This window comes from Episyrphus balteatus, chromosome 2 (genome assembly GCF_945859705.1).
Source record: "Episyrphus balteatus chromosome 2, idEpiBalt1.1, whole genome shotgun sequence".
Classification (NCBI taxonomy): Eukaryota; Metazoa; Arthropoda; class Insecta; order Diptera; family Syrphidae; genus Episyrphus; species Episyrphus balteatus.
Window position 1 is genome coordinate 68490088 of NC_079135.1, and position 18623 is coordinate 68508710.

General features: G+C 32.0%; 1 protein-coding gene across 1 annotated transcript; it reads left to right on the forward strand.

Annotated features, from left to right (window-relative positions):
* Positions 1-2333: 2333 nt before the first annotated feature.
* LOC129909850 (autophagy-related protein 9A) lies at positions 2334-15204 on the forward strand. Its single transcript, XM_055986970.1, has 14 exons — positions 2334-2606; positions 2683-2869; positions 2927-3104; positions 3165-3366; positions 8450-8574; positions 8631-8758; positions 8927-9111; positions 9176-9354; positions 9420-9551; positions 13248-13401; positions 13467-13913; positions 13970-14295; positions 14369-14471; positions 14530-15204. Exons 2-14 carry the CDS (start codon positions 2713-2715, stop codon positions 14641-14643), a joined length of 2430 nt encoding a protein of 809 aa, XP_055842945.1. The 5' UTR covers positions 2334-2606; positions 2683-2712; the 3' UTR covers positions 14644-15204.
* The last annotated feature ends 3419 nt before the right edge of the window (positions 15205-18623 follow it).

Here is an 18623-nt window from a genome sequence, read left to right on the forward strand (position 1 = left end):
AATTTTTTGTTGTTTAGCGCAAAATTTAATTTGTTTGGCAAGAAAAATTAGAAAATAAAGAGCTAAAAAACTTAAACTTAACTAGCACCTCTGTTTACAAACACATTTGCATGAATTTTTGACAGAAGATCAAACTCATTTAGGTCTTTCCAAAATACCATCCTACCCTAATGGTAATGGCGAAACTAAATTTTCAAAACAAAATTTCGTTAACGAAATCTTGAACGAAAAACTTCGTTTTGCTTTTCGTTTTCCAGTGCGCAGCTCTAGCGAAAAATTGGAGAGTTTTCACTCATTTGTTACTTACTTTTTACAGTCCTGTGCATTTTTCTTGATTCCAAGAGCAGTCAGTGTTGGACGGTTTTTTAACACTTAATTCATTTAGTTCTTGCTTTAAAAATTATTTTCTGTTGATTTTTCTTGATTTTAAATTAATTTTGAGTTTTTTTATTTTGACCTCGACAAAATACTCGATGATATTTTTTCGTTAGCATTTTCGATGTCGACTTTTGAAGACTTGAAAATTTTTCGTTTCGCATCAGCAGCGTACTAGGCTTTAGTGAACAATTTGTAAACAAAAAATAAGAAATTGTGTTTAGAGATCTTTTTCTTTATATGACATCGAGAACTTTCGCTCACCTTTTTGTTTTTGTGTTTTTTGTTTATTTTCAAATCAGATGGATTTATTTTATCGACAGATGGAGTTGTTTGTCATGATTAAAAGTACTAATTTTCCATTTTTATCACTTATTTGGACACAAACCTAGCATAACTATAATGGCTAAAAAAATGTTTTGTAAATAGAAATGTATTTAACGTTGCATAAAGGCTACATAAAACTTTAAGCATTGTACAACTATGCAGCCGTTTAGAGCTTTTTAGTGAAATCTAATAAATAAGGCTGTATTATGTTCAAATAATAGGTGTTTTTTATTACAACCGGTCTTAACTAGACAAAAAAAAAACGCAGTCTTGGCTAAGCAATTTACATGTTAAATACAACAACATCTTAGTCCCTTGGGCTTAGTAGTTTAGCCCAGTTAAGACCGGTGGTAATAAAAAACACACCTAATAATAACCCTGTTCCATATTGGAGGTGTTAGTTTACTACTAGTAGCAGTAGGTAGATATTTTGGTTAATCTAGTACTATCATCACAGTACACATAATAAGGTAATATATTCCGAACGTTGTCAAAATTTGTTTGTCAAAAATGGGCACCAATGTCAGGTCGGCCTTTAATTTTTATATTTCAATCGCAGTAAACAGGAAATTTGTTTTTGTTTTAATTTAGCTGCGTTCCTTTGGAAATATTTATCTACTTTTTAGTACTTAAAGCTGCTTTGAACTACTTTTTCAGTATAGCAAAGTAGTTTTAAGTAATAAAAAGTAGATAAATATTTCCAAAGGAACGCAGCTTTTATAAAATGTCATTTAAAAATATTATAAATTGAAAAATAACAAATTTTCTTCGTGTTTCATCGCGGAAAATGATAAATAATTGTTTAAAAATTAGTGGTGTGCGTGGTTTATCGGTTTTTGTGCGTTTTTCGTCGGTATTTTAAACAATTAAGAATTCAATAGCTGACATTGGTCGCCAAAGTGTCATGTTTTGACAATCTGGCGACCAATGTCAGTTCGGAATATATTAACTTTTTATGTGTACTGTGCACAGTACACATAATAAGGTAATATATTCCGAACGTTGTCAAAATTTGTTTGTCAAAAATGGGCACCAATCTGTCAGGTCGGCCTTTAATTTTTATATTTCAATCGCAGTAAACAGGAAATTTGTTTTTGTTTTAATTTATAAAATGTCATTTAAAAATATTATAAATTGAAAAATAACAAATTTTCTTCGTGTTTTATCGCGGAAAATGGTAAATAATTGTTTAAAAATTAGTGGTGTTCGTGGTTTATCGGTTTTTGTGCGTTTTTCGTCGGTATTTTAAACAATTAAGAATTTGGTAGCTGACATTGGTCGCCAAAGTGTCATGTTTTGACAATCTGGCGACCAATGTCAGTTCGGAATATATTACCTTTTTATGTGTACTGTGTACTATCATCTACTCATGCTCTTCTTCCCGAGTAGATACGATTTGCATTGAATTCGTTGAAAGTGCGTGCCATTGAAAGTCGCTAGTAAACTACTAGTAGTACTTTGCCACCTCTCAAAGGAACAGGGCTAATAACCTTTAATTTTTATTTGTACTGCAAGCTACGCCTTAAATACAATTAAAAACAATTTCAGAAAATCTTATTGAACGTGTACAACATCTAAAAACCGTACCATCTGAACACACCCCATCAAGCATCAAAGGAACATGACAGCATCAAATTTTTTTCGACTGAAGAAATCCGAAATAAAATTCGTGCGTGCATTCTCGATTAAAAAAGTGAAAAAGTTGTACAAAAAGTAATAAATTATAAATATTTAGATTTAAAATAACAAATTAATAGAAAAGTTTGTTAACAAACGAAACAAACAAAAATGGTAAATCCATTTTTAATGATAGACCGTGAATAAAAAGAAATTCTTAGCCCTGCGTCAGGCGATTTCTTTGTTTCCAAACAAAGATTTTTTTTCGACGACATCGACTTGTTTTGGTTAGAGTGACATTGAAATAACATCGCTTCAAAATTTTTGCTTATAGTTAAATCAATCTAATTTTTCAATTCACAGAATTAGAATAATTCACAAAAGATTCAAACAATGGCCAATCCTGATGTGAATTACAAATCTCTCAACGATGGTGGCAATCCCTTTCGCAAAGACGACCATTCGGGGGATATTGAGAGTCCCAACGATAATGAAGATACTCCCAGAACAAGTGGCATTATGATCCACATTGTCCCCGAGACAAGTAGAGGTAAGAAAGTTGCAATTAACTCTGAAAGCGTTTGTTTATTTGGATTCCTTTTTATAGCTAGATGGAATCATATCGAAGACCTTGATTCATTTTTTACTCGCATGTACAATTATCACCAAAAACATGGCTTCACTGTAATTGTTATGGATGGAATGTTTCAACTAATCCAATTTGGATTTGTTGTATGGGTTTTGACTTTCACTGTTTATTGCATTGAATATAAAGAATTATTTGGGTTTGTGATTTATCTAAATCTTATATCAAATTGATTTAAATAAAAAGCTCCTACTTTCAGTGATGCTGGGAGGAATAAAACATCTATTAGCGATGTAACAAAACCAATAGGAGAATGTGTTCAAGGATTTACAGGCATTACATTTTTGGTTTTGTTTATAGCCACTTTATTTTTTATGGTAAAAATGATTAAAATGATCTATCACATAACGCAATATTCGGATATGAAGAAATTTTACAATTCTGCACTACAAATTGAAGATGTAAGTTATTTATTTAAATATTTTAAGCATATAATTTGCTAATAATTTGATTCGTAGTTAACAAAAAAAGCTAAGGTTCGTAAAATATCGTTCGCGAATTGAAAAAAGTCGATACTTCTCACATTTTTCCGAACTTCTCGCGATCCACAAAAAAAAATTTTTCATACAGATCACTGCTGGGGAGCATTTTTCAAAGAATTCCCTTTAATCAGTCCCCGAATTCCCTTTTTTCCCTCAAACTATATCATTTTTCCCTTTTTATTTCCCACAGAGAAAAAAAACAAAAATACTTTCATAATTTATGCACACTCCTTTTGTAAGCTCTGTAGACAAAGCTAACCTTCTTGCGAAGCAGTTCGCTGCCAACTCAACACTGCCTGATAGTGGCATGACTCCGCTAGTACTTGAGTGCGTAAACGGATTCTTTCGCACTCGTACAGCTTTTTCATCTGTCCTATTCTACTTGTCTCTTCCCGAGTGGATGAAAAACAGCATTTGTCCAGCCTGTCCCTAAAAAAAGGCGAATCTTCCTCACCCTCAAACTACCGACCGATCGCACTTACGTCCCTTCTTTTCAAGGTCATGGAAACGTTGATTAATTTCCAACTTAAGAAATATCTTGTGGAACGGAAGCTTCTTAATGACAGGCAGTACGGCTTTCGCAGCAACCGTTTCGAACCGTTCCATACAAGTTGTACTGAATGGATTCAAGTCTGAAAGCCACAAAATAAATGCTGGTGTGGCCCAGGGCTCCGTTTTGTCTCCGACTCTCTTTCTCATTTTTATAAATGATCTCCTGCCTGAAACTTCTAATCCACTCAACTGTTTTGCTGATGATTGTACCCTCAGTTTTTCATTATTCGTTTCCTGATTCTCGCCCATGTTCTTTGGATGTGGATCTTGAAAGGCTTAATATGATCATTAAATTCTGATCTTGATAGATCTAATAGTTTTTAAAAATTTGCATATACCAAGTATATGTTTATCTTTTGTATTCGTGAATAAATGTGAAAAACAAACACAGTGTAGCCACGGTGTTTTCACGCATACCTAGCCAAAAGTATACGATTTTTTACGCATACTTAGCCAAAAGCGTCCGTTTTTTCACACATACTTAGCCAAAAGCGTCCGACACAGCTTGTAGGCAAACCAGTATGACATCATCAGAAGTTTCCCATCTCCTTCTGTGTATCTCTGCTATTTACCATACATACACAGACACACATCTATCAGTTCAGTTTCGGAAGAACGCAAAGTGAACAAAAACCTAACTCTTTTTTATGATATGTCACCGAAAGCAATCTTTTGGGATTTTCCGTCCCATTTAAATGGAAATATTTTTCATAAAGCTGGTTGTTTACAGCAACTGTGACCTGCGTTTACAGATAATCAAGAATATCGCCAAACCAGTTTGGCACGTCGCACGGTTGTCCAAAATGACTTATCTCGTTGCAAAAATCATAACTTTTGAACGGATTGAGTTAGCGGTACAATTTTTTTTTTTATTTGAAGGACATTTCTAGGGCTGTTATACCAATGAATTTCAATAAAATTATTTCACAGGGTGTTTCGGAATCATCGGCCAAAAACAGATTTTCTTTAAAAAAAAAGTTTAAATTAAAATTGGTATGCCATTTTGTAGAAATCACTAATCCACATTTAAAAACAAAATTTCAAAAAAATACAACGTCACGTTTTCGAAAATTTTATTTTTCAAAAAAAAATTTCAAAATTTTTTTAAAAATCCAAAAATTATTTTTTTTGAAATTTTATTTTTGGCTTATATTTGAGTTATATAAGTGCTTCTTCACAAAAAGTTTCGTTGAAATCGAATAAGCCGTTTTGGAGAATATCGGATTTGAAAAAAAACGGTTTTATGGCAGGTACCGTAAAAAATCCATTCGGTTCCATTCATTAAGCCGAATAGGGTATGTGTACCAATCAATTGTTGATTCAAAATAAAAATATTTAGCTGCGCATGCTTGCGCACTGCCGAGATTTTGTACTTTGAAAAAAAATGAAGGCAGAAGGAACAGATTTTCTTTAAAAAAAATGTTTAAATTAAAATTGGTATGCCATTTTGTAGAAATCACTAATCCACATCTAAAAACAAAATTTCAAAAAAATACAATGTCCCGTTTTCGAAAATTTTATTTTTCAAAAAAAAATTTCAAAATTTTTTTAAAAATCCAAAAATTATTTTTTTTGAAATTTTATTTTTGGCTTATATTTGAGTTATATAAGTGCTTCTTCAAAAAAAGTTTCGTTGAAATCGAATAAGCCGTTTCGGAGAATATCGGATTTAAAAAAAACCGTTCTATGGCAGGTACCGTTAATAATGATTTTCCAAAAAAATTTTTTTCATTAGAAGATAGACCTTGTTTTCAAACTTACATTTGAATTTTTTAAACAAAATCGTTGGAGCCGTTTTTGAGCAATTACAGCTTTACTGAAATTGGTGTATGACAAGTACCGTTATTTTTGGCCCAAAAAAATTAATTCCAAAAACACCTCTGGAGGGTCTCCAAAAAATGCTACATACCAAATTTGAAGTCAATCGGTCCATCCGTTTAGGATGTAGATCCTTATACAGACAGAAAGACAGACGGACTTCCGGGACCAACTTTTTTGGCATTCTCTATAATCGTAATATCATGGAAAAGTGTAATCTGAACTTTTTTTAGATGTGAATTAGTGATTTCTACAAAATGGCATACCAATTTTAATTTAAATATTTTTTTTTTAAGAAAATCGGTTTTCGGCCGATGATTCCTAAACACCCTGTAAAACAATTTTCTTGAAATTCATTGGTGTAACAGCCCTGGAAATTTCCTTCAAATTAAAAAAAAAACTGTACCGCTACCTCAATCCGTTCAAAAGTTATGATTTTTGCAACGAGATAAGTCATTTTGGACAACAGTGCGTCGTCACAACGAGATGTATCGATCACTAAAACGGTGAAAAGTCATCCGCGAACAAAAAAAAAATTGTGTTTTTCCGTATAAAACTATTGATTAATTTTTTTTAAAGCAACAATAAGGTGAAAATAAACAATGGAGCATCAATTGATACCAGCACCAGTTTTGAAGATTTATCTTCATCAGAAATTAATTTATTCCAAGTTGGAAAATCGAATTGTTTCATATACAGCCCTATTCTGCTATTCGATTCGCGTGAATCGAAAGATTTCCAGCCTTGATCACGTCAAACTGGCTTTGAAAAACGTCTAAATTTCGAAAGCAAAGCGTTGTTTCCGTTTGTTTAAGAAATTTTAAAGAAAAAAATTTTGCTTAAATTTAAATTTAACCTTCATTTAAACGTTTCTTATTTTTGACTTTCACGTTAATCGAATAGCAGAATAGGGCCAATAAATAAAGATGGTTCTATAAGACAATCAAGTTTTGAAATTTAGCTGAGTTCTTAACTCATTGTTCATTATTCGAAAAAAAAAACTTTTTCTGGTGAAGCTTTTCAAACTAGAACTAAATAAAAACTAATGCTAAAAGCCTAGTACGCAGCTGAAGCGAAACGGATACTAAACAAAGAACAAATTACAATTTTTTTTTTTTTAAGAACGGGTGCAACAGTTAAGAAAACTTATAACTTCTTATTTAGTGAGTCAATTATTGTAGAAAATTATAAGAAAAAAGAATTTATAAAATTCATTAATTCGGGGTCGTGATGAACGAAAACGTTAGATGATAAAATTTAAAATACTTCTTCTTCTTCCTTTTTCTCGGCGCTGTTATGATCTCGATGTCGAGGGGATCATAACCTTCCCACGTTACTGCTTCACAATAGTGATCCGCCTGTGGGGTTCGCCGGGTTGACCTCAGAAATCGGCGGCAAGCCTCCCGGTTTTGTATTGTTCCGTTTCTGAGGCCAACTGAATGCTGGTGTTTTTGCATTTGCTTGTACCAGGAGTTTTTTGGCCTACCTTTCTTTTTATTTCGTGTTGGAACGTTATATGATATTGCTTTTTTGACGGGGTTCTCAGGATCTCTCCTTTGAACATGGCAATACCAACTGAGTCGGTCGTGTTCAATTTTTTGGCAGATGGTATTTTTAACATGAAGATAAAATTTAAAATACTAAAAGCTAAAATTTTCTAAACTGGTTGCGATAGAAATTTGTTCTATTTGGTTATAGAACAGTCATAAACAGAGATAGGATGTTGTGGAATTTGCCTTTTTTTCCTGCTTAATCGTACGACATTATAGATTAAAAACAAACACGTTTCACGTCCCCCCCTCGTGCCAAATGTATGTATTTTATTTTGCCTTTTCTTTTGTTATTGCCTTTTTTTGCCTTTTCTCTTGTTATTGCTTTTTTTGCCTTTTTCTATGTTTTTTTATCTTTTTAGTGTCTTTAAAGTAATGCCTACACACAAAAACTCAAATATACAAACAAATAGAAAATTAACTCAATATTTTACAAACTCAATATATCTATATTAAGGATTCACTAATTACCCCACACTAACGAATTCGAGTGAAAAGATCTACCTACAGTCCAGTCATTATATTTGGAAATTCAAATGAACCGAGAAAGCTCCAACATTAAAAAAAAAATTTTAATCAAGAAAATACGATTGGAGAAGTTCTCCAGATTTTGGACAAAATCAAGAGAGATTTGGAAACCGGGAAAGCCCCTTTCCCGGTGCGACTGCCCCAGTCGCAAAAGTTGTTGTTGAGAAGTACAAATCAGTTTTTTTTTTTGGCAAACAATGGACTCGAGAGAGTTGAACAAATAAATTGAGAAATGAATAGGGACACAAATCTAGAGTAGAGACATCTTTAAGCTCATTTAAAGCACTCTTAAGAGAAAATCGCATGCGTTTGTTACCTAAAATTTAAAAAACTCATGGTTGTTTGAAATTACTACAATTAATTTTTATATTTCATTCTTTCTCTCAAAAAATGCCTTTTTATGCCTTTTTCGGAGTTTTATTTTGCCTTTTTTTAAGTTTTTAGGTCCACAAGATCCTATCCCTGGTCATAAATGTAGCTTTCAGCCATTTCATGCTTATCCATTCTTTACCGGACAGCCTGTATAAAACAATATTAACTTTATTTCTTTTCAGAGTGAACTTGACAATATAACATGGCATGAAATCAAAAAGAAAATTCGAGAAGTTCAATCAGAACAACACATGTGTATAGATAAAGAACAATTAACTGAATTAGATATTTATCATAGAATTTTAAGGTAAATCTATTTTTCCCCTTAAACATTTACAATAAAATTAATTTTTATATTTTTAGATTTAAAAATTATATGGTGGCTTTAATGAATAAAAACTTATTGCCAGTACGTTTTCGTATACCAATATTGGGTGAATTTGTTTCTTTGAGCCGTGGCTTGACTTACAATATAGATTTTATTTTATTTCGTAAGTATGAAACTTTAAATTTATTCTTTAATTCTTTGAGGTGCTTTTTGATGAATTTTTTTATCCATGAGTTTAACTGTTATATATTTTTTCAAAAAAAATTTATTAGTAACAAACAAAATTAAGTTAATAATTAAATCATAATTCAAACCTTACTTATTATTTAAGGGGGCCCGGGATCTCCATTTCAAAACAATTGGCAATTGCGGGACGATTATACTCAGCGAAGCAATCAAGTTGAATTGGCTCAACGACTGTCGAAGCAAATTATGTGGGTGGCCATAGCTAATCTAATTCTTGCTCCGGTTATATTCTTATGGCAATGCATCTATTTTTCATTTCAATATGTTAATGTAAGTATTTCATAATTAACTTAAAATATTTTATATAATATTTATTTATAATAACAATTTGTAGATATTGAAAAAAGAACCGGGCGCCTTAGGTATGAGAACATGGTCAAATTATGGTAGACTTTATTTGAGGCATTTTAACGAACTGGAACATGAATTAGATGCACGTTTAAATCGTGCCTACGAACCAGCTGACCGATACCTTAGTTCGTTTTCTTCTCCTATTATGAATGTTATAGCGAAGTATGTTAAAAAGCAATTTGTTCTTCTAATACAAGAATTTATTATGTTATTTTTTTTTATTTTAGAAATATTCTCTTTCTTTCTGGTGGTATTTTGTTTCTTATCTTAGCACTTGGTATCTATGATGAATATGTTTTTCAAGTGGAACATGTTCTTACGATCATTGCTGTACTAACTGGAATCGGAGTTGTTTGTCGGTAAGTTTAAAAAAAAAATAAAACGCAGTTTTTTTCAGTTCTTTCCTTATCTTCTTTTTCAATACAGCCCGAAACACCCTTAATATGACTCATTTTTTGTTTCTCCTTCCTGGCGAAACGAAAACATTAAGAAATTATGAAATTCGAGTCCTATAGTAAGTGATTTTTGACCCTTCAGTACCGCCGCTGTCTGCTTTCTTTTTCAACATCTTTTAAAGAAGTATAAACACTCCTTTGATGAATTTTAAGTGTTGCAATAAGCAACATGTCTTAAAGTATTCGTTGAAGTTATTTTTTAAATTTTATGATGGCCAGACCCCTTAAGGGGGGAAATCCCTCTGGACGACAGCTTTTTCAATAATTTTTTTTGGAAAACTGAAAGCATTTATTGAAATTTGGAAAAGTATGTGATATTATTGACATTATGAAGTATTGATACAATTTTTTTGAAGTACAAAAAAAAAAAAAAAAATGGCGGCTCTACAGCTCTTTAAAGTTGACGCCTCGAGTTTGCGCCGTGCAATGCCCAGGTCTAGAAAATTATTTATAATCAAAAAAGAAATTTTTTCCCAATAAAATATATTTATACGCATTGCATGAACCTAAATTTAGTAAAAAACAGTGTAAAATAAAAATTAGAGACAAAAAAAAAAACACAATGTTTTTTGATAAACAAATTGTTAAAAAAAATATTTATTGCTAAAACGTTATTGAACTTTTAGGTTTATGCAATGGCCAATGAATTAACGAGTTATTTGCAATTTCTTTCAAGTCGATAGCTTCATTAGTTTTTGAGTTAAGTTGCACGGCGCGGAAAAAAACGCGTTTCGAGAAAAATGCGTATCGTTTTTGTACTGTGGTAGGTTCGGAGCGCTGGGTATCGGGACTATCTAGGGACTTTTTTAGCTTCATTTAAGGCTAGAACCACTGAAAATAGTTTCGTCAGTTGATAAATGAATGTACAAGGCAAAAAAAAATAATACAAAAATAAAAAAATCCAGAGGGATCTCCCCCCTTAACATACGACTTAAGAGGCACTGGCCAGTCATCAATCACATTAAAATCTCATTCATCAGATAGATGTCAACATCGCGGAGAAAAGTTCTTTTCAAAGACTCAATATTTATTATATTTACTTTATGAGCTGAAACAAAATAATGCTAGAATTTCATTTCTTGTTTGCAAATATTGTTTGGTAAAGACAAGAGGCTTAAAAATGTGGTTTTGTAAAAAAAAAAACGAAAAATAGTTTTATTGAAAAATTTTTGAATTTGAATATTTCGTCTACTTGAACGCTTCTGTATTTAAATTTGTGTTCGAATCAGTAGCGCCATTTATAAGTAAATCAGAAATCAAGAAAATGGTTCTATAAGAAGTAACGCTAATAATGGTAAAAAAAATATTGTTTTTAATATCCATGTTAGGGCCCTATTTGCCCTAGTATACGTAATTTAAAAAAAAAAGCTTTTCTATTTTGGTTACATGTCAAATAAAAGTCGCCCTACAAATAAAATTTCGATTTCTCCTCTAGGGAATAACCCAAAACACTTAACTATCAAGTTTGAATCAAATCGCCACATTACTATTTTGAGCTGTATCTCGACATAGAAACAGACAGAATTGTGGGACCCGCTTTTTTCGCATTCTCTATCATCGTAACGTTATGTCTGATTGTTATCTCAAGTTCGATTTTTTTCCGCACACACGGCTGACGAAAACAAATTCTTTTTTTGATTTCCTCATCATTGTTGGTTTTGATTAAAATCCCATTTTTTTAACGAGGCCAATACTTGCCTCATAGATCAATTGGAAACTGAAATCTTATCAGTAAAAAAGATGGTATTATTCTTAAAACTAAAACTTTAGTTGATGATTTATCTACTATTTATTATGTATTTATTATTTTTGTATTATTATTTTTGTATTACACTCCGCTTCAACTGAATAAGCACACAAATTTTCAAAGGTATTTTGTCCATTTTTTCCTAAGATTGATCTTTCATGTAACATTTGATGATGTTTGTAGTTAGCTTCCGATGTAGAGAAACCAAATCAGAAAGAATAATTCTCAAAGTACCGCTATTTTTTTCGTGTTCTCTTATAAAGCGTCCCATATGGAAAAATGCAGTTTTTTTTTGCGTCAACTGAATAGACACACGGTCTTTCAAGGTCAATATCTTCGTTGTTTATGAGAGTTTTGAGGTGTTTAGCATACCAAATCAAAGGTTGAAATGTTCTCAGTGAGATTTTGTCATTTAATTAAAATTTAAAAAAAAGTAGTAGATTAAAAGCTTTGAAAACTGTCGACAGAGCTAAAATTAATTTGTTAACGGAACAAGTACTGACCGGGTCTGCTATAGCTACCAAAATTGATCGGAGTTTTAGTGTGTTGCCTATTCGTACCTCAAAAATAAAAGTTCGTACAGGAAAAATATGAATTAAGGTAAAAAACGGCAAAAATAGCAGTTAATCGACGAGAAATTTTGAGATCTGCCTCCAATTCATTTGACTTTGGGGCAAAAATCAAACAAAAAGCTGGTGTTTCTGCAAGTGTTTCAACACTCCGCAGAGTAATTAACAGCACGGATCATTTTAACCCATTAAAAGTCCAAAAGAAACCAACTTTAAACAAGCAACAAAAAGATATTCGTTTAGAATTTTCTAGACTCCATATGAGCTGGAAAAATGAGTGACGCAAAGTGGTTTTTTTTTCATTTGAAAAAGGTCAATTTTGATGGCCCCGATGACTTCAATTATTATCAATCCATCAAAATTGACCTTTTTCAAATGAAAAAAAAACACTTTGCGTCACTCATTTTTCCAGCTCATATGGAGTCTAGAAAATTCTAAACGAATACCTTTTTGTTGCTTGTTTAAAGTTGGTTTTTTTTTTACTTTTAATGGGTTAAAATGATCCGTGCTGTTAATTACTCTGCGGAGTGTTGAAACACTTGCAGAAACACCAGCTTTTTGTTTGATTTTTGCCCCAAAGTCAAATGAATTGGAGGCAGATCTCAAAATTTCTCGTCGATTAACTGCTATTTTTGCCGTTTTTTACCTTAATTCATATTTTTCCTGTACGAACTTTTATTTTTGAGGTACGAATAGGCAACACACTAAAACTCTGATCAATTTTGGTAGCTATAGCAGACCCGGTCAGTACTTGTTCCGTTAACAAATTAATTTTAGCTCTGTCGACAGTATTCAAAGCTTTTAATCTACTACTTTTTTTTTAATTTTAATTAAATGACAAAATCTCACTGAGAACATTTCAACCTTTGATTTGGTATGCTAAACACCTCAAAACTCTCATAAACAACGAAGATATTGACCTTGAAAGACCGTGTGTCTATTCAGTTGACGCAAAAAAAACTGCATTTTTCCATATGGGACGCTTTGTAAGAGAACACGAAAAAAAATAGCCGTACTTTGAGAATTATTCTTTCTGATTTGGTTTCTCTACATCGGAAGCTAACTGTAAACATCATCAAATGTTACATGAAAGATCAATCTTAGGAAAAAATGGACAAAATACCTTTGAAAATTTGTGTGTTTATTCAGTTGAAGCGGAGTGTATTATTTAATTGATTTTAAATAAAAACAATTTTTTTTTACGATAGCTTGTTCTCCAATCTTGAAAAAAATCCTATACCAAACTTAAAGCTTCTATTCATGAATATATAAACTTTATTACAGAACACTTATACCAGACGAGAACAGAATATGGTGCCCAGAACAATTATTAACTGCAGTACTCGCACATGTACATTATCTTCCATCTGAGTGGAAATGCTTTGCTCATACAACCCAAGTCCAACAAGAGTTTGGGCATTTCTTTCAATTTAAAGCTGTAAGCATATTAAAATGATACAAAAAAATCCATGACTTAATTAAATAATTTTGTTTTTATTTTAGGCTCACTTGCTGAATGAAATCTGCAGCCCACTTGTAACACCATTTATTCTTTTATTTGTATTTCGTCCAAAAGCCCTAGAAATAGTGAAATTCTTTCGAAGTTTTACAGTCACTGTCAAGGGGGTGGGTAATGTCTGCTCTTTCGCACAAATGGATGTTCGAAAACATGGCAATCCAGAATGGCAATTATTGAATGTGAACAAAGAAAAGGTTCCAGCAGAGGAAGAAGCTCAACATTATGCAGTAGAAAATGGCAAAACTGAGCTCTCTCTTGTGCACTTTACCTTAACCAATCCAGAATGGAGAATGCCACCAGACGCTAAACACTTCATGAAAGGTATTCGCAAAAATGCCATGCAAGACTTGATGCGAGCCAAAACATCAGAATTGGAAAATAACACTGCAATGGCTGAGAGTTTAGTTTCATTTGGAACAATTGGTGAAGAGGTATGAAGAATCAGATGTTTTTCTTACATTTGAGTTATTAAGAGTTTTTTTTTTAGTATTCTTCCGTTGCAAATTCAATATTCAACAACCATCACATTGTTGGAAGTGTAATTGGTCGTTCAGTTCATCCTATGCGCAAGCCAACTCCTATGGCAGGCCCTTCGGCTGCAGCTGCTGCAGACTCTGGAAGAACATTTGACTTTGAACAAATGTTGCAACAAAATCTAGAGGATGCATCTACAACTACCGAGCAGGAAAATGATGATGATGCTCCCGTACCTGCAATGCATAGATCAACTGCTCCAATGGATAGAAGTGTACGTTTTGGTGTGAGAAGGAGCGAAGGTCGTCCAGAAGGTCCTGCTGACAGTCTTTTGTATAGGTATATCATAAACATGCATAAATAGATAATTTAATTTAAAAAAATATTTTTCAAAATTCTCGTTTAACCTCAGCATCTATGGCCTAGACACCCATATGGGATTTAATCCAGCGGATCTAACTACAGCGGACATGTGTTTGAGCACGTTGTATCTTCATGAAGTCCATCGTAGAAGGGTAAAATAAAAGTTCGCAGTCATGGAATATATTTTTTAAGAGATCTTCTGTTTAACAGATGAAAGCTCGTCCCGCAAGAAGAAATCTTCCTGGACGGACAAATACAACTCAATCGGTAATTACATCAAATGTCGCTGAGAGCACTCCGCTACTTCATACACATCGGTCATAGCACAAGGCTGAGTGGATCTGAAGTCTACTACCAAACCAAACAATGAAAAAAATAAGAAATAATAATTTTTGCTACCCAATTTGTTTTATCACTAATTCTCTAAATGAATCAGCCCCCTTCCCCCAACTACTTCTATTATTATCTATGAACCATGTTTTGTGGTAAGTGAAATCATCAAAAATGCCAATTTCATAACGATGATTAAGGAGGTGGAAATATAATATCGGACATAGAAGACACCACAGCCATCTAGTCTAATGCTGCATTTGTTGATGAGAACAAAATAAATAAAAAAATTATGACAATTTTTTAGACGTGTGTAAATGCAGCATAACATTATTTTCATACAAAACATATTTTTTTAATATGAGATTTATCTATCTATCTTTAAGTCGTCGATAAAAATCAATCAAAATAAATAAAAAATATTTAATTGCATATTTTAAAGATTGAATCAGCATAAAGGAACAAAATAAACTGATTAAGATGTAATTTCAACTAATTTTCATCGTCCTGTAAATAAAAAATGAAACGTTTATCATTACAAAATGGAACTAAAAATTTATTTTTTTTATTTGATTTTGCAACAGAAGTATTACTAAAAGAAAGAGATTTGAACGATGCCTCAACTCGGTCCTAAATTGTCCGTTCTATGGCTTAGTACCTGAGTGAAAACATGAGTTGATACCGATTTGAGTACTAAATTTAGGACTAGGACCGGTATTAGCACTAGGACTCTGTGAAGAATAGTTAGTACGTATTTTATTTTTTATTGTGAGTATATCATAACGGATAGTTGCATCAGCCATATCCTGATTTTCAGTAGGAAATTTTTCCATCCGAAGTATTTTTGTTTGCTCGGAATTTTAAAAGCTATTATGAGCTTCAATCGAAAGGAATTTACATTTTTCACTAAACTAGTTTCTTGTTCGCCACCTAAATTTAAGTGATAAAAGACCTGAATATGCGAATTCGAATATTTTTATTTTAGAATCAAGTTACATGGTTGGCCAACCCTGACACGATTACCTGAAAAAAAGATCAAAATAAAGGGAGTTTATCGAACGTGAATAAGTTTTCGCCTGGAACTCATAATAGTGGTAAAGTGAAATTCAAGCATTTTCTAAAACATTTTTTATGTTGCCTATGTTAAATCTGCAAGGGAACAAAAAAACCTATAAATTGTCGGCAGCTAGATTCCCCAGGAGAATTTATTGCCGATACCAATAAATTTCGACTGAAACTTTTTACCTCCATTTTCTGCTAGTTTAAAATATAAGATACAACTGAATAAATCAAGCATAAACATATCGTTGGCAAAACGCCACAACGGCGAATCTGAATTTTTTGACATTTTCACTTTGCGACATTTTACTTGTTATCGGTCCCTCTATTCACTGCGTCAATCCCAATCCTCTATTTGTTGCATAGAAGCCTAAACTATCAATTTCCGCATAAGTTTCCGAAACATTGAAGCCGTTTTTCTCATATTTTGCAGATTCGTGATATTACTTAGTTATTACCTAAAATTTTGACCTTTTCTTTTTTTTTTTTATAATGAGCTATTTATAAATGGGCTATTGTTTCTTTTTTTTTTTTTAATAATTATTTGTTGTAAACAAAAATAAAAACACAAATGATAGGAACTATGTAAAAATTAATTAAAAACAAAACGAGAACACTCTTTTCCGACGGGACGAGACTTTCACACGTGCGTGAAATAAGCAAATAATTTTGGTTTTAAAATAAAATAAAATGCACGACTGGGTCGCACGTACTTGCTCTTGTAGTTCAAAGTATCTTTATCTTAAACATCTATTGGAAATTTAAGATTTTGTTTAGTTAACCCACGGGTGCGAATTTGGCACGACAAAAATGAAAAAATTACAATTTTTCAAAAAAGTGGATGCAAAAAAGTCTCTATAATGGTGTAAATACATTTTTTTTTTTAATTGTGAAAACAATATTCCTCGAAAAATTCTGCATCAATTTCATATACGTTTTCTCTATAAAATATGAGACATAAAAAAGTTCTAGCAACATGAAAAAGTAGAAGTCAAATTCGCACCCGTGTGCCTATCACGTCACAAAAAAGAGGTGTGCCTACCAGAGATCCAAATGAGTATGTTCGAACCTGCTCGAACAATTTCAATTTTTTTAAATTATCGTTCGTGCTCACAAACAAAACCATACAAATTGTTTGAACTCATAAGTATACTCGATTCTCAATACCCACGGACAAAATTACTCTTAAACAGATCGACTGTTCATAAACACTACGCTTTACTCGAAATGATCGAAAGTGATCGAACGTGATCGAAAAATCATGAAAAGTTTGAACAATGAAAACAACCAGTTCCAATTTCTACGCCCTATTATGGGTACCTGTTGCATATTTTTTTTTTATTTAGGTTTTGAGGGTTGGTTGTTTGCGGTACAACTGCAATTAAAGCAGGTTATTTAATTTTACAATTGTGGTTTTAGAAAGGGTTTATCAGTGACTGCGTAGATAAAAAAGTAATTAGTCGTTAAGTAACAATACAAATATGGTAGTGGGGAATGCCCAGTTAATTTTTGCAGGTAGGTGCGTAATAGAAACATATCCTCAAAAAATATTCAATAATGCGATTTGGGATGATTGTTTTTAAAACAAATTACTATTTTTTCGGGTAGGTAAACTGTAAATAATTTGATGATTGCGAATTCAAACTTAAAGATAAATCCAATTTAATTTTTTTTTCATATACAATTTATATAATATATAATTTAATTTATTCAATTTTTCGTATCTAAAATTAAGTTTTATTTAATTTTTTTTTCTGTATTTTATTTAATTTTATTCTAATATGTATGTTTTTCTTCATTTCATTATCTTGTCAAATTAATTAATTTAAATAAAACAAATGTAACTTGCTTTTCTATACCAAATTGTTTCTCTTTTTACTTATGCTACAAGAAAAGCCACCCTCGAACACTATGAACGTTCGATCACATTGATCATTAACATTTTGTTCACGATCATTTTACTCGATGTTACTCAAACTGAAAAATGATCGTTTAAACTCATTTCAAATCAAATGGAGGATTACTTACGAGTCATCATATTCGTAAACAGGAAAGCTCGAACATATTTGAGTTGTGTTGATTCTGTTTGTTCGAGATCGTTTTTTTCGAGTAAGTACTCGATGTTCGTAAACAATACTCGACTCGTTTGGTTCTCTGGTGCCTACAGAGGGTTAATAAATTTTTTTTTTAAAATCTTTTTTTTTATTTTTTTTTTTACATTTTACAAATGATGTCTGTACATTTTGAATTAAATTGACTAATACTTTGATGAAATACATGAACTTAAAAATATGTACATTTTTGAAAAACGGCAACGCCATATTTACGTTCTCCGAATTTTGTGAGAAAAACTAAAAACGCATTTTTGTTAGAATCAATAAGAGTATTGCGTATACCAAATTTAATTGAAATTGTTAGAGCCGTTTTCGAGGAAATTGCAATATATCGAAAACGTTATATGGGAGATATGCGTTAAAGAGGAGATATTGACAAAATAACAGGTCTAGGGAATTACGTAAAAATCATCTGTATCAAGTTTCAAGCAAATCCATCCATCCGTTTAGGCAATAGCTCGATGTAAAGATGGACGCACAGACTGACGGACGGAATGACGAAAACCACTTTTTTGATCTTCTCCATCATCGTAATGTTGGTTTTGATTAAAACCTCGAATTTTTTTTTCTACACGAAACCAATACTTGCCCTATAGAGCAAGTAAAAATGGCAAATCTCATTTACACACTCACTTCTCTTGAAATGAATTTTACGAGGTGAACGAAATCTTAATTCTATTTTTATAATTGTTCCCCTTACACTTCCATACTAGTTACGATTGTAATGAAAATTTCACTATCTCCTTTTATCATATTTGAGTTTTGCATTCTGGTTTTATTTGAAATAAATTGAATTTAATT

What these genes read in the sequence shown, in the direction of transcription:
- LOC129909850 (XM_055986970.1), top strand. Translation starts at nt 2,713, where the DNA reads ATGGCCAATCCTGATGTGAATTACAAATCTCTCAACGATGGTGGCAAT. An exon ending in TTGGAACAATTGGTGAAGAG is followed by an intron (nt 13,914 to 13,969) that starts GTATGAAGAATC and finishes TTTTTTTTTTAG; the next exon opens with TATTCTTCCGTTGCAAATTC. An exon ending in GCTGACAGTCTTTTGTATAG is followed by an intron (nt 14,296 to 14,368) that starts GTATATCATAAA and finishes GTTTAACCTCAG; the next exon opens with CATCTATGGCCTAGACACCC.